The 26,769-nt window shown below is 37.3% G+C and overlaps 1 protein-coding gene across 1 annotated transcript in view; it reads right to left on the reverse strand.

The window, feature by feature from the left end:
* The window catches only part of LOC118356607 (probable ubiquitin carboxyl-terminal hydrolase FAF-X), a 150,223-nt gene that overhangs the window by 24,589 nt on the left and 98,865 nt on the right, over nucleotides 1–26,769 (reverse strand). The window contains 5 exon segments of the mRNA XM_035725858.1: nucleotides 669–889; nucleotides 2,846–3,068; nucleotides 8,387–8,533; nucleotides 9,323–9,469; nucleotides 9,928–10,036. Coding sequence (XP_035581751.1) covers nucleotides 669–889; nucleotides 2,846–3,068; nucleotides 8,387–8,533; nucleotides 9,323–9,469; nucleotides 9,928–10,036 — 847 coding nt within the window.

The following is a 26,769-nucleotide window of genomic DNA, read 5'->3' on the forward strand; positions in this document are numbered from 1 at the left end:
CCTATGAACTTGTGTAAATGAAAAAGGAAAAGGAAAATAAACATAGTTTTGATATAAACAATAACTAAAAGTTAAGTCCTTCATATTAATGTATAAAGAGCTACATCTTAGTTTTACATACTCTGATTTGCCACTAACACATAACTTTCTTATATTCTGTACTGGATACTCCTGGTAGCATGATTATATCCTTACTATTTACTAATATTCTTAACAGGACCATATAGCATTATTATTTAAAGTAGCAAACAAATTTGGTTTTGTATTAGAAAAATCATAATGAGAAAAATATTAAGAGTATTCTAAAAATAGACATAGGTGGTGAAATTGATATAAATAATATAAAAGGAAAAACAGAATATAAAGATTAAAAAAATCAAAATATAAATTATTTTAAAATAAAAGAAATTTGTCACTTTATAACACCGAATTTTACTTACCACATTGCACAAAACATGATTACGTTAACTGCTGCTTTGAAGAACAAACAGAAAAGTTGTGAAAGTCTGTTAGATAATAAACACTATGATATGCTCAGAGATTCTTGTCCTGTCATCAAAAGTAGTTCAAAAAAGTTCTACAAGAATATAATATTCTAAGAGAAAAAAACAGTATCTGGTAATCAAGACCTTGAAACACAGAAAAAAAAAAGTATAATTAAAATTTACCTCACTGTCCTGCTTCTCATCACCGAACATATCATCATCTACATCACTACCTGTGCCTTCAACAGCAAGAATACTGTTTCTGATGGAAGGAATCATGTACAGCTGTTGGATCACAGAGTTCATATAACAAGTAGCACCAGCGTTTTTGAGTCCCACAAATCCTTTTGATGGGCGGGGTCCAACAGGTGGTAGATACTCCCATTCAGTAAGAGCTTCACAAGCTGAGAAAAGAAAAGATCCTCATAACATGATAATGACTTTGTCCACTAGTCACTGTGTTATGCTGATAAATTAATATTAGCAATAATTCTATCACTACTACAACCACCTGTAAGTGTTGCTCCAAATTGTTATTTCAGTACCACCATACAGATCCGAACTACTGAGTCCGCATTTTACTGATGCTGCCTCTATGAACATCTGCTAGAGTCATATAAGAGCATAATATTAAATTTCCTAGTGTAAACTAGGAGTAAAAACTGCTTTGCCTATACCCGCAGTTCTATCTTGAGGAATTAATAAAACAGTATATTTCAAAGATCTGTTAGAACTGTGTATATCACTTTATATCCTCCATCACCTTGTATAAATCAAAAATAATCTGAACATCACTATCTGGGAAACAGATCACATAAATTAAGAGTATACTAAATTACAAAGTATATGGCCAATAAGTAGAATTAGATGGATCTTTATGTGCTATTAGATTTTTACTGAATGCAAAACTAAAAAGAAAGTAAAGAACACTGTATGCAGTATATTCCAATTTGTATTAAAAAGAAAAAAATTTAGGGGCGCCTGAGTGGCTGAGCTGGTCGAGTGCCCGACTCTTGGTTTCAGGTCAAGTTATGATATCATATGATATCAGAGTTGCGAGATCCAGTCCCATGCTGGGCTCTGCACTAAGTGTGGAGTCTGTGGGATTCTCTCCCTCTGCCATTCCCCCTGCTTTTATGTGTGCATGCTCTCTCTCACATAAACAAAAAACTTAAAAAAAAAAAAAAAGAAAAAATCTAAACAGAGATATACAAAATATCAACTTGCATATGCATACACAATTTTTGAAATAGGAATATGGAATTGGAAGGAAGCTTAGTTCCTTTAGTCTGAAGTCTTTTATATGTAAATGAAGTAACCATAAAATTCAAAAGCTAAAAAAATTTAGAGAAACAAAACTAAGTTTTTAACCATCTATGTAGATTCTACAGTACCAAAAAATCTAACTTTTGGCTAGAAACTCTGAAAATTTGAATGAAAAATTTCTTACACTCTGAAAGACAGGAAAACCAAGATAATTTCAGATGTTCTTAAAGGTTATTACTGAATGTACTCATTCATTAGTTCTGTATGTTATATTAGCTCTTAGATTTTATGTTATTTATTCTTACTTTTACTGATTACTCCCTTCTCTTTGAGTTTCAGTTCTAATAAGATCTAAACACAGCTTCCAATACTATGAGACTGATGTGGCATTAACTGAGAAAACAATAAAATGCATGTGTTATCTTTTCACACTGTAATCTTCAAAACATTAATTTTTAAAAACTCAGATTAAAATAATACGAAGCAATTTCAAAGTAAGGCCCTGCAAATCTCTCCACTCATGGACTTTTCTTTTTTAAAATTTTTCCACTTTTAAATACTAAACCCTGTAGCATCAAATTTGGCTTCTTACTCAAGTTTAAATTTTATTTTATACTGATGAAATAAAACATTTTGCCAAATTCCTTGAAACACCTATATGCACGCATTTTTATTTTTAAAGATTATTTATTTATTTGACAGAGACACAGCGAGAAAGGGAACACAAGCAGGGGGAGTGGGAGAGGGAGAAGCAGGCTTCCCACGGAACAGGGAGCCCGATGTGGGGCTTGATCCCAGGACCTCAGGATCATGACCTGAGCCAAAGGCAGCTTAATGACTGAGCCACGCAGGCGCCCCATATGAAGGCATTTAAATATAACTGGAGAATTTTTCTGTGTGAATGCTCTGTACTTATCTCTTTTTGAGTACTTAAAATGGTCTTTACATATTTGATTAAAATCGTTAAGCTACATACTAGTTCCTAAAAACAAACACACCCAGATTAAACATTTCCTAGAAGAAAAAAACCCCAGAATTTTAAACATGGTAGATATCTGAACCAACAAAACAACTTTACAAGTTAAAATACTTACTAGTTATTGCTGTGCCCATGTAATACATTTCAGTCAAACAGTCTACTATCTGTTTGAGGTTCCTTACACAACCAACAGCTAAGGCTACAAGTAGTTCAAAACCAGCATTGATGGTAGCAGGTGAACTACAGACTGGGATAGCCTGCTCAGCTGGCAGTTCTCCATTTCTCATACATTTCAAGTAAACTTTGGAAGCAGGAAAGATGAAATCATCAATTAATTCCTAGAGTTGAAAAAACAGATCGCATGTTATTAGCAAAGAATATATATTCTAGGAAAAAGTGTGCCTTGGAAGGAAATTTTATTTATTTATTTATTTGACAGAGACACAGCCAGCGAGGGAACACAAGCAGGGGGAGTGGGAGAGGGAGAAGCAGGCTTCCCGCAGAGCAGGGAGCCCGATGCGGGGCTCGATCCCAGGACCCTGGAACCATGACCTGAGCCAAAGGCAGATGCTTAACAACTGAGCCACCCAGGCTCCCCGGAAGGAAATATTTTTGTACTTATTTGAGAAAATACATCTTTTTATATTTTAAAAACAAATTTGGATTCTCAAATATAAAATTCTATTTTACACTATTGATTTCAATTAGGAAACTCACAATTCTAGGTATTTTAGGTATAAAAAAAGCTGACAACAAAAAATATATATTCTAAATAAACCTACTCCTGTAATCAAATGTGAACTAAAATAATTTTGAATAAAAATAAAATGAATTGAAATAAAGAGAACACTTTCCTTGAATTCTAAGACATACCAGAAGAAATGCATCAAAAATGACATAAAAAATGAAGTGTTCCAAGATAAAAGTTTTCTTTAAAGGTCTGATTAAAAAAACCCTGAAATTAACTAAATAACCAAATCAAATGTTACTCATTAACATTCTTAAACATTTTACTGAACTTTGATTTACAATTATAGTTAACCTTGAACAATGTTAAGTTTAAACTACTTGAACTACATGAATTGGATCCACTTATACAATGGCTTTTTATCAATACATGTATTGGAACTGTTTTTGGAGATTTGCAACAGTCTATAAAAACTCACAGATGAACCACATAGCCTAGAAATATTCACAAAATTAAGGGAATGTTATGTAATGAATCTTTAAAATATATGTAGATACTAGCTTACTTTATCTGTAAAATACACAAGTTAGAAAAGGTTATCAGGTATTCAAGTGTGTCCACACATGTACATGGTGCCATTCCAGTCCAGAGAAATGTAGATGAACGAAGATACAGTACTGAATCTTAATTGCTAAAAACTCACTATAGTACATATTATGGCAATTTCATAGCCTGTTGCTGTTGCAGTGAGCTCAAGTATTTTCAGTATTCCCTTGAAACACTTTGTGATGATAAGCATCACTATGTGAGCAATTTGTCTCTTTAAAACTGCGTATCACAGTAAAAGATTTTTCACTGTTCTCATGTATTTTTCATTGTGTTTACTGCAATACTGTAAACGCTGAGTAACAGTACCCACACAAAGTGCTCCTAGTGATATTGGAAGTGTTCTCAAGAAGCAGAGAAAAGTCATGAGATAACATGAAAAAACTGAATCGTTTGACATGCAGCATTGATTCAGGTCTAGATAAACAAATCCAGCATTAGGACTGTAAAAAAATAAAAGGAAATCCATGAAGTCATCCACTTTCAGCCAGGCCAGCAGGTGCAACAACGCATCACTGTCTTTTGTGAAATTTCTTTCCTTTCCTTTGCTTCCTTCCCTTCCCTCCCCCTTCCTTTCTTTTTAAATATTTTATTTATTTGAGAGAGAGAGAGAGAGACAGCATGAGAGGGGAGAGGGTCAGAGGGAAAAGCAGACTCCCCGCCAAGAAGGGAGCCGGATGTGGGACTTGATCCCGGAACTCTGGGATCATGACCTGAACCGAAGGCAGTCACTTAACCACTGAGCCACCCAGGCGCCCCATGAAATACCTTTTTGTCTCACGTTTCAAATGCTGCTTTCGTGTGACTATGCGATTGCTGTAAGGGAGACATACCTATAGACTCTAATACCATACTAGAAAAAGGAAAAGTCAGCAAAAGGAAGATGAAGGATCTAAAGCTGGAGAATTTAATGCCAGCAAAGGATGGTTCAATAATTTTAGAAAGAGGTTTGGCTTAAAAAAATGTCAAGAAAACGGGGGAAAGCAATCTGTGCCAACCAAGAGGCCGTAGACAAATTCCTAGATACCATTAAGAAAATCCCCGAGGGAAAAGGATACTTATTTGCCTGAGCAGGTTTTTATGCAGACAAAAGTGCCATATTCTGGAAGAAAGTGTCAGAAAGGAAGAGAAGCAAGCACCAGGATTTAAGTCAGGAAGGGATAGGCCAAGTCTACTGTTTTGTGCAAATGCAGCCAAGCCTGATCAGGTCTGCCCTTATCTTTGAAAACTGCTTCAAGTCCCTGACACCTGAAGGGAAGAGATAAACATGAGAAGTCTCTCTCTTGGTTGCACAGGAAAGCCTGAACAATGAAAACCCTTCTTCTGGATTGGTTCTATCGTGCTTAGTCTCTGGCATCAGGAAGTACCTTGCTAGTGAGGGACTACATCTTAAAGTTCTTTCGATATTGGACAGTGCTGCTCACGAGCTAGACCCACATGAGTTCAGCACCAAAGGTATCGAAGTGGTCTACATGCCCCCAAACACAACGTCTCTAATTCAGCCCCCAGATCAGACAGTCATAAGGACCTTTAAAATTCATCACACATGGCAGCATATGAAACGAACTGTCAGTGCTAGGGAAGAGAACCCCAATCTAAAGAACATCATGAGAATCTGGAAGGACTGCACCATTGAAGATACTGCCCTTGTCACAGAAAAAACCGTGAGTGCCATCAAGCCCCAAATAACTCCTGCTGGAAAAAACTGTCTGGGTGTTGTGCGTGAGTTCACAGTCTCTACAACAGAGGTAATCAGTAAAGTCATAAAAGAGATTGTAGAAATGGCAACAAAGGTCGGGGGTGAAGGGTTTGAAGATCTGGATCTTGGAAAAATTCAAGAGCTAATACCCACTATCTCAGAAGACTTAACAGAAGTCAACTTGATGGAGATAAGAACTTCTGAACCAGGGCCAGATGATGCGGATGGAGACAAAGAGGAAGCCATGCCAGAAAACAAATTGACAGTATGCAATCTGGCAGAGGGCTCCGATTATTCAAGACTGCTTTTGACTTCTTTTATGACATGGACCCTTCCATGATATGGACATTGAAACTAAAGCATACGGTAGCAGGACTGGACCCATATAGGGACATTTTTAGAGAAATGAAAAAGGAAGAACGTGTGACAGAAACTACTCTGTATTTCCATAAAGTTACACTGAGTGTCCCTGCTTCTCCTGAGACAGCAAGACCAACTCCTCTTCAGCCTACTCACTGAGAAGACGAAGATGAAGATGTTTATGATGATCCCCTTTCACTTAGTGGACAGTAAATCGTCATCATGCTGTACAGTTAATATACCTACCTGTTGTGTCTGTGTATGCCTTTGTGTGAAAATTTAGTAATCGTACAGCAGGAACTGGATGAGATGTTTCATGTCATCAGCATCACCATATATTCGTATAGAACATCGTGTGCAAGACTCATGGAAGTCTATCTTTAGGGAGAACCTAAAGGATAGCCTATCTGTACAGAGGCATACAGAGAGTAAGATTTAATGTAAAATTAATAATGTGCCCATGTTCTTACTGTTTTATACTTCGCTTTCAAAGATTTGCCTTACTCTCTAAAGATGCCTCTCTCTCACACTTGGGAGAAACTGTGTATTAGCCAATCATCACATGTAACTGTTTCTTCTTTAATGTATTTATGTGTCCAAGTCTGTATTATGAATGTGACTGTAATACCATAAGCCATTAAAATTTTATGATGATTCGTTCATTAGCGCATAGGCTGACTACGAAGAAGCAATCGTATACGCTACACACTGGCTACCAAAACCAACCATACTGCTACTGCGTTGTTATCTACTCACGAACTGTTATACCTATGAATAAATATAAATTTCTTTTTCACATTATCTTTTCCTTTTTGATGTCTAGTGTTAGTAGTACATAAAACATCTACAGTGTTTTCTATCATATATAAGGCAATACTGATGCAAGTATGGCATGATGATTTATATTATAAACAATGTAAACTTATGGTATCAGTGCATACAAACAGTACTTTAAGTATACTTTCTTCTCTTTGATTATTTTAAAAATACAGTACATAGTGGGGCGCCTGGATGGCTTAGTCATTAAGCGGTGGCCTTTGGCTCAGGTCATGATCCCATGGGGGCTCCCTGCTCAACAGAGAGCTTCTCCCTCTGCCTCTGTGGCCCCTGCCCCTGCTCTCTCTCAAATAAAGAAATAAAATCTTAAAAAAAATACAGTATATAATACACATACAAAATAAGTATTAATCATTAGCTATGATGTCAGTAAGGCTTGTAGTCAATAGTAAGCTATTCTTAGTTACTAGGGAGTCAAAAATAATGTATGTAGATTTTCAATTACATGAGCGCTCGGCACCCATAACCCTTTTATTGAAGTGTCAACTATAATTTTAAAATCTCTCGAATTAAAGGAGGCACATATTTATTTAAAAAAAATCACTGTATTGGGGGGTGCCTGGGTGGCTCAGTTGGTTGTTGAGTCCAACTCTTGTTTTGGCTCAGGTCATAATCTCAGGGCTGTGCGACTGAATCCTGCATTGGGCTGCACACTCAGTTTTGAGTCTAGTTGAGATTCTCTCCCTGTATCTCACCCATGCTCTTGTGTGTGCTCTATCTCTAAAATAAATACATAAATCTTAAAAATAAAATTACTGTATTATGCTAAGTAAAGACAATCAGAGAAAGACACCATATAATCATATGGAATTTTGGACTTCCATACTTCCACTCATATTGGATTTTTTTTTTAAGATTTTATTTATTTATTTGACAGAGAGAGACACAGCGAGAGAGGGAACACAAGCAGGTCAGTGGGAGAGGGAGAAGCAGGCTTCCCGCCAAGCACGGAGCCCGATACAGGGCTGGAGCCAGATGCGGGGCTCGATCCCAGGACGCTGGGACCATGACCTGAGCCAAAGGCAGATGCTTAACTGACTGAGCCACCCAGGTGCCCCTCATATGTGGAATTTAAGAAAGAAATGATCATAGGGAAAAAAAAGAGGGGAAAACCAAGAAACTGACACTTAACTACTGAGAACAAAGTGGTGGTTACCAGACGGCAGGTGGGTGGGGGGGACGGGTGAAATAGGTGATGAGGATGAAGGAGTGCACTGTGATGAGCACCAGATGTTGTATGGGAGTGTTGAATGACTATATTGTACACCTGAAATTAATATAATACTATGTGTTAATTATAATTTAAATTAAAAAAAAACCCCAAAATCAATGCAGCCTTCAAAGAGATTTTAATAAGACAAATAACAAAGATGGTATCTCAAAGAAAAACACTATAGAACTCAAATAGATTTGTTAATATTTAAAAGGTCATGGTAAGCAGTATAGTGCCAAAATTTAGAACTTACTTTAATGAGATTAGCACCTCCTTTTTCACAACCAATATGATACTTTTTCTCAGGTGTTTGAAAGGCTAGTAACTCTTTTGTTACCCCAAGGTGACCTTCCAAGATTGGCTCTTCAACACCTGTTTCACCTGTGTTTTTAACGTTATCCTGCCAAAGGAAAAATGTTAAGAGACCTAATTCACAGGAAAGGAGAACAAAAGAAGCAAGAACAAGGTGAGCTGGAGGAAAGCAGTATCTCAGATGTAATTATTCCAAACATTTCCATTCATGCAATTTCTTCTTCCTTCCTCTTTCAACATTAAATGTGGAATTTTGTCCCAGACATTCACAATGTGTGGAGATATTTATGGTTTCCACAAATGGGAAGGAAGGGATGCCATCTCCTAATAATTAGAGGCTGGAGCGTTGCCCAACATCCTACAATGCATATCACAGATCCTCAAAACAGGGAATAATGGTAAAATGTCAATGTGCCTAAGTTGAGAAACAGGAGAATGCTAACCTACAGTTTAAAAGCTATCAATTTCAAAAATATATTCTAACAGAACTCTGTCTGTATAAGTGAAAGGTACAGGTGGTTAAATGTAAATGCTAATCCATCAGACATTTTTAGTTAAAAAAACAAAACAAAAACCCTTAAGAATATTCTAAATATGATAATGGGAAAAATAGGTAAAAAAATACCAAAATGGAGGAAACAGAACATCAGCATTCTGAGTCCCAACTGAAGTAAACTTACCATTTGTATAAAATAAAACTATTTGTATGTTCTATGTATTATGAGTTACTAATTTAGTAATGAAATGTATATCCGGTTTATTTTTATTATTCCCAGGGGTTTTCTGTTTAACATAAATACTCAAAATCATAAAACCCTCTTTTAATAAGGCAGTTAATTTAATAAGTGCTATAGTAAACTGAGTATTATAGCCTTACCCTAATCCTTTTGAGCCAATCTATTTCATTATTTAGAAGAACTTCAGCATTGGGTACGTTGATATTGCTGTTGTAAGCGTAATTAAGAAGGTGCCGTAGAAGAGTGAAATAGTCACCTGAATGTTTACCTCTCTCTCTTGCTGTGCTCTGAAATATAATTATAATATGAATTCAAAGTCATGTTCAAAATTCATGTTAATTTTTAAAAATCTAGATAATTGGTAAAATGAAGTGGCAACGCCTTATATCAATGACATAAAACACAATAACGCTGTTTGAATTCTATTTTTCAAAGAAAGTATTTACAAAAAGCAAATAAAAATTAATCTACAAATAGTACATAAATCACTGGAAAAGATAGTATTTTATTTATTAAGCATAACCACATTTTTCCTTTTCTTAAAAGATTTTTTTTTAAAGTAAGCTCAAAAACAACATGGGGCTCAAATTTACAAGCCCAAGATCAAGAGTTGCACGCTCCACCGACTGAGCCAGCCAGGTGCCCCACATAAGCAAATCTTAACAAAAGTTAAAACTGTAATTTCCTAAATGTTCCTGATTTTAAGAATGAATCACAATGATAAAACCATTTAAAAATATCTCACCCCCAAAATGGTAAAGAGCAGAGTAATGAAGAAAAGTAGAGGCCTGTGTCCCATGCAACATCTTGTGCACATTAAAAAAAATTGCTCCTGTGCCAACTGACGAACAGTTCTGAAATAAAAACATTTTCTATTTAATGTATTACATCCATCAAAAAAAAGCTCCAATAAATTATTCTACACTAGTTTATCTTTAACAGGGGAGAGACATTGCAAAAATACAAGGTAATGACTTGTAACTCATTCACACTGAGATAGCAACAACACAGAATAAACTTAAGCTATCTTTCAGGGAGCGAAACCTCAAATTCTAAATAGTTTGGAAATTACTGGGGTATGGTTTCTTAATATTAGACTTCTCATAGTTTTTAGTATGCACTGTGATGGGGGGTAATGAAACACACAAAAAGCAAATATACGTAAGTAAATGTAATTATTTGCAGGGTATTCTTTAAAATGTCCCTTGGAAAAACCTTAAATAACCCTTTAGATACAATAGAAAATGCCATAATAAAAACTCTGTATTTTTGGCCTCTCGAACCGTTTTCAAGGAACTGTGCTTTGAAGCAATTCATGGAAACTCAAATAGATGAAGTTATCTGATTTTTCAGTGGTTCTCAAATATGACCATCAGATTAGAAGCATCAGCATTATGTGGGAAACTGGGAACATCTTAAAAATACAAATTCTTCAGCCCAATCTATACCTTCTGATTCAGAAACTCAGGAAGAAAGGCCCAGCAATCTACATTTTCATAAGCAATTTCAATGATTCTGATGTAAATCATTTATCCTCGGTTATCAATCTGCTTTTTGTCTTTTAATTTCAGCTGCTGAACAGTGATCTTAAATCTTTGACAAAAACAGGCTCTTTCATGATTTGGTGATGAAGAGAGATACTGCTATTAAAAACAGAGTCTAATTTAGGTGCTAAATAGTGACTGAAAGAGCATTATAAATAACATTTTTGTTTTTGTGGATAAATGCCATGTTTTTGTCTCGATACCTACTAGATCTCTGAAATAAATTTATGTTCAAATGTGAAGGATTTTAGTTCTTTGGCTTCATCTTGACTTTTCTACCTGTAATTTTACTCCAGTAGTGCCACTCATTTCTTTTTTTTTTTACTTATTTTTAAATATTTAAAAAATATTTCACAGAGAGACAGCACAAGTAGGCAAAGAGGCAGGGGCAGAGGCAAAGGAATAAGCAGTCTCTCCGCTGAGCAGGGAGCCTGATGTGGGACTCGATCCCAGTACCCTGGGATCACGACGTGAGCTGAAGGCAGCTGCATTACTGACTGAGCCACCCAGGCACCCCTCATTTCTTTTTATATTCTTACTGTCCTGTATTTACTTTCTTGTGCATATATATGTATTTTTTTTACCTTTTTGGAAAAAGAACATAACAAATGCAAGATGGACACATTCTAACTTTCAAATATTTCCTCAAAAGATAAAAATTACCTGACTACTAATCTTATTTAATAATAATAATAAATAAGAATAATAGGGGCGCCTGGGTGGCTCAGTTGATTAAGCGACTGCCTTCGGCTCAGGTCATGATCTCAGGGTCCTGGGATCAAGCCCCACATCGGGCTCCCTGCTCGATGGGAAGCCTGCTTCTCCCTCTGACCCTCCCCCTGCTTGTGTTCCCTCTCTTGCTGTCTCTCTCTGACAATTAAATAAATAAATAAAATCTTAAAAAAAAAAAAGAATAATAATAAGAAAAATTCTGGCAACCCCAACCATAGTCCTTGAGAAAAGTTCTGGATTGTCTGCTGGAAAATCATTAGCACCTTTCGTATCGTAAGAAAAAAACAAAACAAAACAAAAAAACTTTGGATATGAATGATGTGGTGCGGAGTGTGAACACACATGTATGCCTTCCAATTTCAAGTCCAGATTAGTGGCTCCAAGGCCAAGGATCAGTTTTCGCACTCCTCTCCTTTCAATTACCCTAGAATGGAAGCTGTCTGAGATTGCATTCACACACATTACTGTTTCACAAAAGTATTAATAAGAAATGAAGAAGAAAGACAAGAAGAAGAAATACATGGTTCAGTTTCAGTAAACCAGATTACTAGCCAGACTTCAATTCACTTAGACTTGTCTAACTGTAAACCTACACAACTTTTAAGGGTCTTAAAAGTCCTTCTAATTTATAAATACCAAAGACAGGGTTCAAAAAACCTCCAAAATAGTAATTAAATTGTTCCATATGTATGCCTTTCTTCACAATTTTCTGTAGGAATGTTTTAATGCTTTTAACAAATTTTCAAAGATATGTCAGAGTATACTGCTCAAGTTCATTAGAAAAATGGGTACACATTGCAAATATCTGATAATGGTCATTTCTCAAGGAAAAAAAAAGCAGCATAAGAAAATAACTTGAAAGGTTAGGTCAAACGTATCACACCTCCATCAAAATGCTGCAATGACATCCTATTTCACATAAGTCAGGGTACAAGGAGATAGCTCTGTCAATTGTAGATAATGAGCAGCATTCCTGGCCTCCAATCACTAGAAGGCCAGTAACAATTGCAATTCTACCTTCAGTTGTGAACCACTGACTTAAAAGTAAAATCCAATGTTCTTACAATGTCCTGTATAGCCTGTCCTGTATAGCTGTACATAATTAGATACATTGTTAGGTTATCTCTCTTACCTCATCTCTACAACTGCCCCCCTTACTCACTTCCAGTGACAAATGACCTCCTTGCTGTTTGTTCCTCTAAGAGGTCAAGAAGACTTGTGTTCAGAATTTTACATATGCTGACCCTTCTTGGTACCTATATACTTATTCCTTTACTACCTCTTTCAGGTACTTATTTTTTTTTTTAATTATTTTATTTTATTTTTTGGGGGGAGAAGAGAGTGGGACAGAGTGACAGGGGCAGAAAGAATCTTAAGCAGGCTCCATGCCCAGCCCAGTGTGGGGCTGCATGGGGGGCTCACTTGATCTTATGATCCTGAGGTCATAATCTGAGCTGAAATTAAGAGTCAGGCACTTAACTCACTAAGCCACCCAGGCACCCCTTTCAGGTACTTATTTGAAGGTCACCTAGTTGGCTAAGTATTTCCTGATTGTCTAATATAAAGCCAAACTGTAACAAATTTTACACATAATTCATAAGTTCACCTAAAAACAAACCAAACAAAAAACTGACACTACCAACAAAACAAAAACTAAACATATGTAAAACCAAACCAAGGTAGGGGGTTAATATCCTATTTAAGTACTTTAATCAGGTTTTTAATGGGTTAAAAGAAATTTCTTTCTTTTTTTTTTTAGAAGATTTTATTTATTTATTTGAGAGAGATAGAATGAGAGATAGAGAGCACGAGAGGGAAGAGGGTCAGAGGGAGAAGCAGACTCCCTGCCGAGCAGGGAGCCCGATATGGGACTCTATCCCGGGACTCCAGGATCATGACCTGAGCCGAAGGCAGTCGCTTAACCAACTGAGCCACCCAGGCACTCTAAAAGAAATTTCTTAAAAACGAATCTGGAAATCCAAAAAACAATTTGTGCTCAAAAACTGATAAAAGCAATATTGTGCAAGAGCAGCCAGTTCGAACCTCCTGTTTCTCCATGAAAACATCAAAAGCCAACTGGAAACTGCCAGAACCCTCAGGAAAAAAAAATCTACATCAACCAAGTAAACACCACATTAAAAAAGAAAAAAAAAATCACAACTTAAAAATGATAAGGGAGGTACCTGGGTGGCTCGGTCATTAAGCACCTGCCTTCAGCAGGGTCCTGGCATCGAGCCCCGTGTCAGGCTCCCTGCTCTGCGGGAAGCCTGCTTCTCCCTCTCCCACTCCCTCTGCTTGTGTTGCCTCCCACTGTATCTCTCTGTCAAATAAATAACATCTTAAAAAAAAAAAGATAAGAAAGGTTTTTGGTGCTGCCCTACCATTTACTCTGCATGGTAGAGGTCCTGAAGATAGGCCACATTCCAAATGTGAGACCCTGTTCCTGTTTCTGGAGCAAAGACGACCTTATTTGCAAAATACTGTGTTTGTGCTAGTCTATCTAAGGCTCATAGAAGAATCCATGTACACATAGAACACTTTAATGTCTGTTTCCTCGGAACTGATTTATGGTAGAAAATGGCAGGCAATGGTGAAATACATTGTAAGGTGATAGAAAACCCCACAGTTCTTAGGAGCAAAGATTATAATGGAAACATAAACAGACAAAGTAGCAAAAACTAGAGTGGCTTTCTTTGGGGAGAAGAGGTTAGGATATTGAAAAGCAGCCAAAACACTGAAGGAAAAGTCAGGTGAATGGTCACGATGGGACAAATACTAAAAAAATACATGACACTAAGCTTTCACCTAGGGCTTATATATATAAATACATACACACACACACACACACACACACACACAAATAGATAAATATATACATACTTATATATATGGTAATACAATCAGAAGTGAACGATGGAGAGAATTATAAATGTTTTCAGATAGTTTTAAAACTACGTGCTAACAGAGATCCAATTTGCAAAACAGATTTTTTTTGTATTTTGTCAAAATACTGGCACAACGTAATCTAATCCTTCAACAATCAAGAAGAGCAAGTCCTAGAGAAGAGGATGGATCTAATTTCCAGTTAGAACATTATAAAATTTAAAGATAAGTTTTCAGGGGGAAAAAAATCACAAAGTATACAAAGGAATGAAAAAGTATGGCCAATCCAAAGGAAAGAAATAAACTGTCCATGAAGAAGCCAGACATTGAACTTTCTACAAGATGTGAAAACACTTTTTTTTTTTTTTTAAAGATTTCATTTATCTATTCATGAGAGACAGAGAGAGAAATGCAGAGGCAGAAGGAGAAACAGGCTCCCTGTGGAGCAGGGAGCCCGATGTGGGACTCAATCCCAGGACCCTGGGATTATGACCTGAGTTGCTTAACGACTGAGCCACCCAGGTGCCCCTTCCCCTTCATTTAAAAAAAGATTTATTTGACAGAGAGAGACACAGCGAGAGAGGGAACACAAGCAGGGGGAGTGGGAGAGGGAGAAACGGGCTCCCTGCTCGGGGCTCGATCCCAGAACCCTGGGACCATGACCTGAGCCGAAGGTAGACACTTAACGACTGAGCCACCCAGGCATCCCAAGATTTGAAAACACTCTTAAACATGATCAAACTACTAGAGGACAAACAAAAAACAAGGATGTAGGGCACACTTATTAAAAAGGAGACAGAAATTACATAAGGAATGAAAGAAAATCCTGGGCACAAAAAAGTAAATGAAAGAAATAAAAAACTCCATAGGGGGATTCAACAGATTTCAGCAGGCAGAGAAAAACAGTAAAGTAACAGCAACAGATAAAGCCTGTAGCATGAGGGGCAGAAAGAAAAGTTAAAAAAGCATAAGGAATGTGTGACACACCATAAAGTGAACTAATATATGTAATATAAAAGTCCCAGGGGGAAGACAGAAAAAATATTTCAAGAAATAATGGCTGAACACTCCAATTTTGATGAAAGACATGGACACACACACAGCCAACAAAGGCAAGGAACTTAAAACGCAAGAAACTTGAAACTAGAAAATCTCAGAGAGCCACACTGAGACACATTATAGTCAATTTGTCAAGAAACAAAGACTAAATTGTGAAATCATAAAGGATGAAGCAATTTGTCATATGGAAGTCATCTTCAGTAAGATTTATAGATGATTTCTCATCAGAGACCACAAATCAAGAAAGTAGCAGAATGACAGGTATAAAATGACAAAAAGAGGGGCACACCTGGGTGGCTCAGTCATTAAGCATCTGCCTTCGGCTCAGGTCATGATCCCAGGGTCCTGGGATCGAGCCCCGCATCAGGCTCCCTGCTCTGCAGGAAGCCTGCTTCTCCCTCCCCCACTCCCACTGCTTCTGTTCCCTCTCTTGCTGTGTCTCTCTCTCTGTCAGATAAATAAACAAAAAATCTTAAAAAAAAAAATGACAAAAAGAGGTGCCTGGGGCGCCTGGGTGGCTCAGTTGGTTAAGCGACTGCCTTCGGCTCAGGTCATGATCCTGGAGTCCTGGGATTGAGTCCCACATCAGGCTCCCTGCTCAGCAGGGAGTCTGCTTCTCCCTCTGACCCTACCCCCTCTCATGCTCTCTCTCTCTCTCATTCTCTCTCTCAAATAAATAAATAAAATCTTGGGGGAAAAAAAAAAAAAAAAGAGGTGCCTGGATGGCTCAGTGGATTAAGCACCGGATTTCGGCTCTGGCCATGATCTTAGGGTCCTGGGATTGAGCCCCATGTTGGACTCCCTGCTCAGTGGAGAGCATGCTGAGCTATGTATGTATTCTTTTTACTAATGATTTTTCTTTTTAAGATGGTAACTTGCATGTATGTGTATTTTATCACAATTAGAACTGTAACATTTTCTTGAAAAGTGAGTACATAGCTTCAGGAGAAACAAACTTTGTGCTCTATAGTAAGGCAGTTACAAAATTTTAAAAAATAACATAAATTCTGTAGCTCTAGTATGTTCTTGTCAAATCCCAAAGATCATCTTGAAAGCTCCCACATCAAAGGCCAAAGCACCCAGCAAGACTCGGTGCTCCAGCACCCCACAATCCCTCCACCAAGCCAGCCCTCTCCAGCCTGAGAATTCAGAAAAGGCCCCTTTACCCACTTTTCTAATTGAGTTTTATTCCAGAACAAATGGTTTTACAAAAAAAGCTAATTTTAAACCCAGTACATTTTCCTACTGGTAACAGCTCCATCTTCCTTCAACCCGTAGCCCAAAGAATCAAAACTATGGTGCGGCTGGGCTGGGAGTTTGGTGCCAACTACAAACAATTTTAAATCTATTTGAATGGTCACACAAATGTTTAGAGATGTAATACATAACAATATAAAGGGAAGTACCCAAACTGAGAAAACAGTATTTGTTATTGAAATTAACTTGGCATTATGGGAACACAATGTTATTATTCAAACTAGATTAAGTTTAGGGTATTAACTGACATTCTTAGGGTAACAACTAAGAGATCCTAAACAACTTATACAGAAAAAGGAATCAAAATGGTACACTATCAAAAACTGCCCCTTGTCTTTTTCTTTATTTCTCTTTACTTGTTTTTTTAAAGGTTTTTATTTTATTTTTTATTTTTTTAAAGATTTTATTTATTTATTTGAGAGAGAGAGAATGAGAGATAGAGAGCACAAGAGGGAAGAGGGTCAGAGGGAGAAGCAGACTCCCTGCTGAGCAGGGAGCCTGACGCGGGACTTGATCTCGGGACTCCAGGATCATGACCCGAGCTGAAGGCAGTCGCTTAACCAACTGAGCCACCCAGGCACCCTAAAGGTTTTTATTTTTAAGTAATCTCTAACACCAAATGTAAGGCTTGAATCCACAAGCCCAGGATCAAGAGTCATACATTGCAAATCCAGTGTCTGAGCCAGCCAGGTATCTTAATCATTCATTCATTTTAAAAGTAAACAAATTAAGCTTTTTTCTTTTTTAAGATTTTATTTATTTATTTGACAGAGAGAGACACAGCAAGAGAGGGAACACAAGCAGGGGGGGTGGGAGAGGGAGAAGCAGGCTTCCTGCAGAGCAGGGAGCCTGATGCGGGGCTTGATCCCAGGACCCTGGGACCAGACCTGAGGGGAAGGCAGCCGCTTAATGACTGAGCCACCGAGGCGCCCCATAAACAGATTAAGTTTTCCCATTAAAAGGTAAATATTGCCAAAATGACTAAAAAAAGAAAAAAACAATCACCTATGTTAACTACATGAGACTCACTTTAGATACAAAGACACGAAATTAAAAGTAAAAGCTAATTTGGGGGAAGATACCTAAATAGAGAGTACCAAGAATCCATCTCTCAGTAGAAACTGTCTCATGTAACAGCAGCAAATGTTCCAGGAATAATATTCTATCCTCCAAATATCAGAGATACGTGTTTTGACTGTTGGTTGCTGCTCCTGATCATGTATGTTAAGCTACTAAGGTGGGAAGCCATTGTTCAACTGCCCGTCCCATTTGGAAAACCACTCCCCTCTAGTTTAGCACTTCCAGGGCATTAAAAAGGGCAGACGGACATTTCAGGATTAGGACAATCAATAGCAAACACATATATTTTGTGGAATTTGGAAAAGTGACCATACATACCCAAGGAAGGGAACAGGTTCAGAAAATACCTATAAAGACCTTCAGTTTAAACTGCAGGTAGATTCCCAGAACAAACTGTACATTTCTAATACCCAATTTTCAACAAAGAACACACAAAGCATAAAAAGAACCAGGAAAGCACAGTCCAGTGAAGGAAAGAAATAGTCAACAGATGTCCCTGAGAATGACCAGATGTTGACTTTCAAAACAAGTAATAAACTCTTGGGGACGCCTGGGTGGCTCAGTTGGTTAAGTGTCTGCCTTTGGATCAGGTCGTGATCCCAGGGTCCTGGGACTGAGTCCCACATCAGGCTCCTTACTCAGCAGGGAGACTGCTTCTCCCTCTGCCTGCGGCTCCCCCTGTTTGGGCTCTCTCTCTCTGACAAAAAACAAAACAAAAAACAAAAATAATTAAAACAAAAAACCTCCACAAAAAAAACCTCTCTTAAAGATGCTCAAAGAATGAAAAGAATATGAGAATATCATCAAGAAAAGAGGTATGTATAAAAAAAAGTCAATAAAGAGACAGAAAACATAAAATGAAATCCCCTAAAAATTTGCGGAGCTGAAAAGTACAAGAACTTAAATGAAAACATTTATTTTACAGGTATTCAAATAAGTAGATTTAAACAGGCGGTTTAAGAAATCAGCAGATACAAAGACAGGACAATTCTAATGACTGTGTCAGAAGCAGAAAGAATGAATGAAAGTGAACAGACCCTAAGGGGCCTGTGGGATACCGTCAACGGATCAACATATGCATTAAGAATGTAAGTAGATAAGAGAGAAAGAAAACAGCATAGAATTATTCGAAAGACTGAAAAATTTTCCCCATTTGAGGAATGAAATGGGCATACAGTTTTAAGAACCTGATTGAATTCAAACAGACCTACATAAAGATATATTAATTTGAACTATCAGAAGACAATCTCCAGAATAGCAAGAGAAGCATCACATCAGGTACATAAGATTCTCACTAAGATTATCAGTGTATTTTTCATCAAGAAGGCCTTGGACAAATAAACACCAAGTGCTGAAAGAAAAAAAAACTATCAAGGAGAAATACTATGTGTGATAAAACTGTATTTTAAATAGAGTAAGATGTTCATAGATAAACAAAAGCTGAGAGTTTGTAACGTAATTATGAAAGTATAAGAAAACTTCCTCTAATCCATATGGATAGGGAGCCCATATAACATGGATTTCAAAAGAAAAAACTAAACTTTTCAGATCTTATTAAAGAAGAGTTCTCTAGAGAAATGTAACTCAACACAGAAAAAAACAAGGACACCACGGTAAATTTTAGCCTTTGACAACCAATATCTATAGGAGACAGTAATCCAGCTAGCCGCTCCCCATATAAGGCCCATTCATCTAATAAATACATCAAGTTCAGCAAAAATTATAAGATACACTAAAAGAAAAATAAAAAACAAAGTCTGAAGGAAGGAGCAAATATCAGAATCAGACACAGATATAGCAAAGATGTTAAAGTTACCAGACTAGGAATTTGAAAAATGTATAATTAATATGCCAAAGTATCTAACAGATAAAGAACACATACGAACATGGAGGCAATGTAAACAATACAGCAGAAATTCTATGAAACAACTAAATAACATTAGCGATATGTCAGTGTAACAGAAATGAAGAATGACTGTAATGGGCTCATCAAAAAACTACACAACTGAAAAAAAGTATCAGTGAGTTTGAAAAATGCAGGAGAAACTCTGAAAACTGAAATTGCAAAGAAGAAGAAAAAAGGTAGGGGCCTGGGTGGCGCAGTCATTAAGCGTCTGCCTTCGGCTCAGGTCATGATCCCAGGGTCCTGGGATTGAGCCTCGCATCGGGCTCCCTGCTCAGCAGGAAGCCTGCTTCTCTCTCTCCCACTCCCCCTGCTTCTGTTCCCTCTCTCGCTGCGTCTCTCTCTGTCAAATAAATTAAAAAAAAAAAAGGTGAAACAACACCAAGAACTGTGAGACAACTACAAAAAAGTAAAACATATCGATAATGGGGTACATAAGAAGGAAACAAAACAAAGAAATATTTCAACCAATAACAACGGAGAATTGGTCAAAATCAATGACATTCTGAATCAGTGATCGAGGAAACTATGAACACCAGGAAAGATTAGTAACAAAAAATCTTATGTAGGCATTTCATATTCAAACTGCAAAAATCAAAAAAAGAGAAAAAGCTTGAAAGAAGCGAGAGTAAAAAACCTTACCTATAGAGGAGTAATAATAATTACCTTGGACATCTCTTCAGTAACCATGAAAGCAAGAAGAAAATAGAGTGAAATATTTAAAGTGTTGAAAGAAAAAACTCACCAACTTAGAAATCTGTACATAGCAAAATTATCATTAAAAACTAAAAGACAAATAACACTTTCTCACACAAAAAATAAGGAAACTGCCAGGAGACTTGTCTTGCAAAATGTTAAGTGCTTCAAAAAGAAGGAAAATGATACAAGTCTGAAACTGTTATCTATATAAAGAAACAAAGAAATTCAGATACATACTAAATTAAGTGAAAAATACATCTCATTTTTCTTGTTTTTTTTTAAAGATTTTATTTATCTGTTTGAGAGAGAGAGACAGAGTGAGAGAGGGAACACAAGTGTGGGGAGGAAGTGGGAGAGGGAGAAGCAGGCTTCCTGTTGAGCAGGGAGCCTGATGTGGGGCTTGATCCCAGGACCCTGGGAACCTGACCTGAGCCGTAGGCCGATGCCTAACAACTGACCCACCCAAGGCGCCCCTCATTTTTCTTATTCTTAATTAACAGATAATTGTTCAAAATAATGAAGGAACAGTAAGTTGTTGAGTATGGATAAGTGAAATGAATGATAGCAGTGTTACAAAGAAAAGGAGGGGAATTTGGAAATTCTATGTTTGAAGGAATCTGCCAAACTCTTGAACTTCGATAGTATTCTTGAAGATTTAAGGGCAACCACATTTAAAAAGTAATTAAAGTGTAACTGATACAAGGGGAGAAAAAATGGAATCAGATAAAATGATCAATTAAAATCAGAGACGTGAAGCCATGTCAGTCAATTATGGGTAGGAGGTTTCCATGCTTGTCCCTCCAACAAAATCAATCAATAAATAACTACATATCCACCAAAATACTTCTGGGACAGATTCAGAGCTGAATAGGAGGCTGTAGTACATAAAACATATGGATAATAAAAATCAAGAATAGTCACGTTGAAAAGTGCAGGAAGTGTATTTCCTACATTACCCCTTCCCTGAGGAAAAGACACAGTTCAATGCAGTAGAGATCCACTCAGTCTGCAATCTTCCTTCATTGGAGGAAAATGAAGAGTAGGAACCCAGATAGCCTCGTCACTGCTTTGGACAACAGCAACTTCTGCCACTGAGGACTACTACAGCCTTCACCAATGCCAAGCCCGGCTGAAAAATGTGTCTAGAATCTATGCTGCACTTGGAAAAAGAGCCACTGCAGATGTAGAACCTGGAGGAGCTGCCACTGCACCCTACTGGTAAAGGAGAGGCTACCAAACGCTAATACCACCTGAGGTGATATTGGAGCTGTTGTTGCAATCAGAGAAGGAGCTGCTGCCATGCTGTGTACTTCCAGAGACCTAAATTGCTGCTTCTGACACCTAATACCCGCAGCATTGATTACTGAGAACCTATGTCCTTCTTAATGCTGACCTAAACTCCTCAGAAGTCAGTGCTGTTATACTCTTCTGAAGGAGGAACTCCCACATACCATCAATCTAGCACCTGCACACTAACTCATAGGTTAAGGTCCTTCCAGACTGTAAGGTCTGGAAAGGGTGACTGCTCTCTCAAATGCACACAAAACACAAACTGATTAAAACATGGAAAAACAAGGAAGCATGACACCACCAATTAATAAAATTACCTTCAAGTAACTGACTCCACAGAAATGCAAAGCTACAAAATGCCTGACAAAGAATTCTAAATAATTGTTTGAATTCAGGAACACAATACATAAACAAAATGCAAAGACTTTCTGAAAACAGACAGAAATCTTTGAAAAGGACCAAAAAGAAATTCTGCAGCTGAAGAATGAATGAAATGAAAAAAATGCAACAGAGAGCTTCAGTAGCAGAAATGAAATGGAAGAAAGGATACATTAAGTGTAGAGAGGTCATTTGAAACTGTCCAGTTAAAGGAGAAAAAAGAAATAAAAAACAGTGATAAAAAGTCTGTAAGATTTATGGGGCAACATCAAGAAACATCAATAAACACATTTTGGGAATCACAGGAGAAGGGACTTATTTTGAGACAATGGCTGAAAACTTTCCAAATACCAGGAGAGATAGAGATACCAGATTTGTGAAACACAGATCCCAAACAGGACCAACAAAGAAAGATTTCATCAAGACACATACATTAAAATCCAATCATCAAAAGTCAAAGAAAAGAGGGAATTTTGATAGCAGCTAGAAAAATGGCTCTTCACATAGAAGGAATCCTCCATAAAACCCTACCACAATCAGCAGAACCTGGCAAGACAGCAGAAAATGGGACTAATATTCAAAGTGCTGAAAAGGAAAAATTGTTAACCAAGCATGCTATGCTAGTGAACTCTGTGTACTTCCACAGAGACCTAAATTGCTGCTTCTGACACCTAATACCTGCAGCATTGATTACTGAGAACCTATGTCTTTCTTTTTTTTTTTTTTAAAGATTTTGTTTATTTATTTGAGAGAGAGAGAATGAGAGAGAAAGAGAAATAGAGAGCACGAGAGGGAAGAGGGTCAGAGGGAGAAGCAGACTCCCTGCCGAGCAGGGAGCCCGATGCGGCACTCGATCCTGGGACTCCAGGATCATGACCTGAGCCGAAGGCAGTCGCTTAACCAACTGAGCCACCCAGGCGCCCCGAACCTATGTCTTTCTTAATGCTGACCTAAACTCCTCAGAAGTCAGTGCTGTTACACTCTTCTGAAGGAGGAACTCCCACATACCATCAATCTAGCACCTGCACACTAACACTAAGTTCACTAGCTAGAAGTGAATATAAAGACATCCCAAAAAATGAGAGAATTCATCACCACAAGAAATACATTGTAAGAAATGTTATAAGTAGTTCTTTACGTTGAATATGTTAATTAGTAACATAAAAATATAAGAAAGCATAAAACTGACTAGTAAAGATAAATACAGTCAAATTCAATATATTCCTCTAATACTGTGTGTGTGTTTAAAGATTTTATTTACTTATTTGAGAGAACACACACGAGAGACAGAGCACTAGCAGAGGGGGAGCGGCAGGCAGAGGGAGAAGCGGGGTCCCTCCTTAGCAGGGAGCCCAGTGCTGTAGCTCGATCCTAAGACCCTGGGATCATGACCTGAACCAAAGGCAGACACCTCACTGACTGATCCACCAAGGTGTCCCTCTTCTAATACTGTTATAGTGGTACAGAAAATCACTATTACCTCTAGTATTAAAGTTAAAAGGCAAAAGTTGTTGTTTTTTAATATTTTTAATTTATTTATTTGACAGAGTGAAAAAAGAAAGCATAATCAGGGAGACCAACAGAGAGAGTGGGAGAAGCAAGCTCTCCACTGAGAAGGGAGCCCAATGCAGGGCTTGATGTCAGGACTGGGGACCACGACCCGAGCCGAAGGCAGACGCTTAACCAACTGAGCCACTCAGGTGCCTCAAAAGGCAAAAGTTTTAAAATCACTATAGCCGAAGGCAGACGCTTGACCGACTGAGCCACTCAGGCGCCTCAAAAGGCAAAGTTTTAAAATCACTATAGCCACTATAGTAATTTGTTAATGGATACATAATATAGATACAGGGTATTACCAAAAAATGTGGGAGGGCCAGAGAGTAAAAGTGGCTAGAAGACTCAAATAGTCATTTCTCTCAGAAAGACACATGACTGGCTAATCGGCACATGAAAAAATGCTCATCATTTGGGACATGCAAATCAAACCTAGAAGGAGATACTACCTCACACCAAAAACAATGGATACTATAAAAAAAATATCAGAAAACAAGTGTTAGGAAGAATGTAGAGAAATCAAGGAAAAAAAGTGAAGTTTTTGTCTAAGACTTAGGATATAAGTTTAAAATATACTGATAGAAGGTATTTTTTCTTATGGTAACGACAAAGAAATAACTTCTATTGGATACACAATAGATAAAAAGAAAAATGAAAGCATTTCACTACAAAAAAATCAGATCAAAAAGCAGAATAGCAAAGAGGAAGGAAAAAGGTACAAAATATTGAAAACAATGAACAAAACAGCAAAAGTAACTCTATCTTTTAAAAATTACTTTGAATCTAAAATGGCCTAAATCTGGTATAATCAAAAAACATTGAGTAGATAATTATTATGAAGTTATTACAAAAAAATATTATAGTGTTATAATATAACAACAGAAATCTAAAAAAAATTTGGTAATTTCCTAGAAACATATAATCTAGCAAACCTGAATCAAGAAAAAAAAAAACAGACCAGTAACAAAGAAAAAGCATAACTTAGTAATTTAAAACTCTGAACAAATATAAGGCCAGAATAGACAGGTTTCACGGGTAATTTTTACCACTTATAGGAAGTTAATACCTATGTTTATTTTTTAAAGACTTTATTTATTTATTTAGAGTGCTTGGGGGGGAGTGGCAGGGGGACAAAGAATTTCAAGCAGACTGCTCTAGGCATAGACCCTGATAGGGGCTCAGCCTCATGACCCTGAGATCATGACCTGAGCTGAAATCAGGAGTCAGATGCTGACTGACTGAGCCACCCAGGTGCCCCATCCTATTTATTTATTTATACGTATTTAGAGAGAAGGAGAGAGAGAATGTTAATAAGCTTGCTCCATGCCCAGCACGGAGCCTAGTTCAGGGCTGGATCTGATGACCCTGATATCATGACCTGATATGAAATCAAGACTTGTACACTTAACCAACTGAGCCACCCAGATGCCCAATATCTGTCCATAAGAAAAGAAAGAAAAAAAAAGAAAAGAAAAGAAAAAAAAGAAAGAAAGAAAAAAAGGATTTTATTTATTTGAGAGAGAGTGTGAGCGAGGGAGCACAAGCAGGGGAGGGGCAGAGGAAGAGGGAGAAGCAGACTCACTGCTGAGCAGGGAGCCCAACATGGGGTTCAATCCCAGGACCCTGAGATTATCACCTGAGCCAAAGGCAGACACATGACCAACTGAGCCACCTAGGCACCCAACACCTATCCTTTTTCAACTGTTCTGAAAACTGGAGTAAGTGGATACATTTCCAAACTGCTTTTGTGAGGGCAGCATCATCTTGATACCAAAGCTAACTAAAAACACTAGGAAAAGAAAACTACAGGTCAATATCCTTGATGAACACAAATGCAAAAATCCCCAATACAGTAATAACAAATCAAATTCAACAGGACATAAAAAGGATTATACGTCATTACCTTGTGGGAGTTATCCCTGGAACACAAGGATGGTTCAATTACACAAATAAGTCTATGTCATTCATCACATTTACAAAAAGGAATGATAGTACAATGATCATCTCAATGCACGAAGACAAATGATTTGGTAAAGTTAGATATCCATTTGTGATTAAAAACTTTAAAAGAAATAGAAGGAACTTACCTCAATACAATGCAATGTGGAAAGCCCATACTTAACATTATAATCAATGATAGAAATCTGAAAGTTTTCCCCTCTAATAGCCAGTACAAGGCAAGGATACCCAATTTCACCACTTCTATTAACACAGAAGTAGAAATTATTTCTAGAGCATTTAGACAAGACATAAGATTGATCCTGAGAAGTAAAACTGACTACAAATGACATATGTAGAAAATTCTAATGATGCAACCATTAAAAAAAATACAAAATCAAAATAGAGAAGTTTCATTTCTATACACAAAGAACCATCAAAAAAAACCCACACCGGTATTAAGAAAACAATCCTGTTAACAGTATTAACAGAATAAGAATAAGCTTAGAATAAACTTAAACAAAGAGATGTAGGACTTGTACACTGAAAACTGTAATACTGATAAGGAAATTAAAGAAAGACATCCTATATTGATGGATTAGGAGTACTTATATGGTTAAAATGTCCACTTGAACACAATCTACTTCAATACACAGTCCCTGCCAAAATACTAACAGCACACTCACAGAAACAGAAAAACAATTGTATATACATATGGTGCCACAAAAGACCTCTAATAAACCAATCCTAATTAAGAACAAAGGTGGAGCATCATGCTTCTTGATTTCAAACTGTATTTTTTTTTGAAGATTTTATTTATTTGACAGAGACACAGTGAGAGAGGGAACACAAGCAGGAGGAGTGGGAAAGGGAGAAGGAGGCTCCCCGCTGAGCAGGGACCCCAATGCGGGGCTCGATCCCAGGACCCTGGGATCATGACCTGAGCCGAAGGCAGACCCTTAATGACTGAGACAGCCAGGTGCCCCTCAAACTGTATTATAAAGCTATACTAATCAACAGTATATTACTTGCATAAAAAGAAATATATACATATGGACAGAACAGACATCTCAGAAATAAAACCATCCATTTTATGGTCAACTGATCTTTGAGAAGGGTGCCAACGGAAATTAAATAAGGTTTCTTCAATAAATGATGTTGGGGAAACTGAAAATCCACATACATAATAATGAAAAGGACACTTATTTCACACCATACATAAAAATCAAGTAAGTCTTAAACTTAAGAAGAAAACAGAGAGGGGCGCCTT

Source organism: Zalophus californianus, chromosome Y (assembly GCF_009762305.2).
Source record: "Zalophus californianus isolate mZalCal1 chromosome Y, mZalCal1.pri.v2, whole genome shotgun sequence".
Classification (NCBI taxonomy): Eukaryota; Metazoa; Chordata; class Mammalia; order Carnivora; family Otariidae; genus Zalophus; species Zalophus californianus.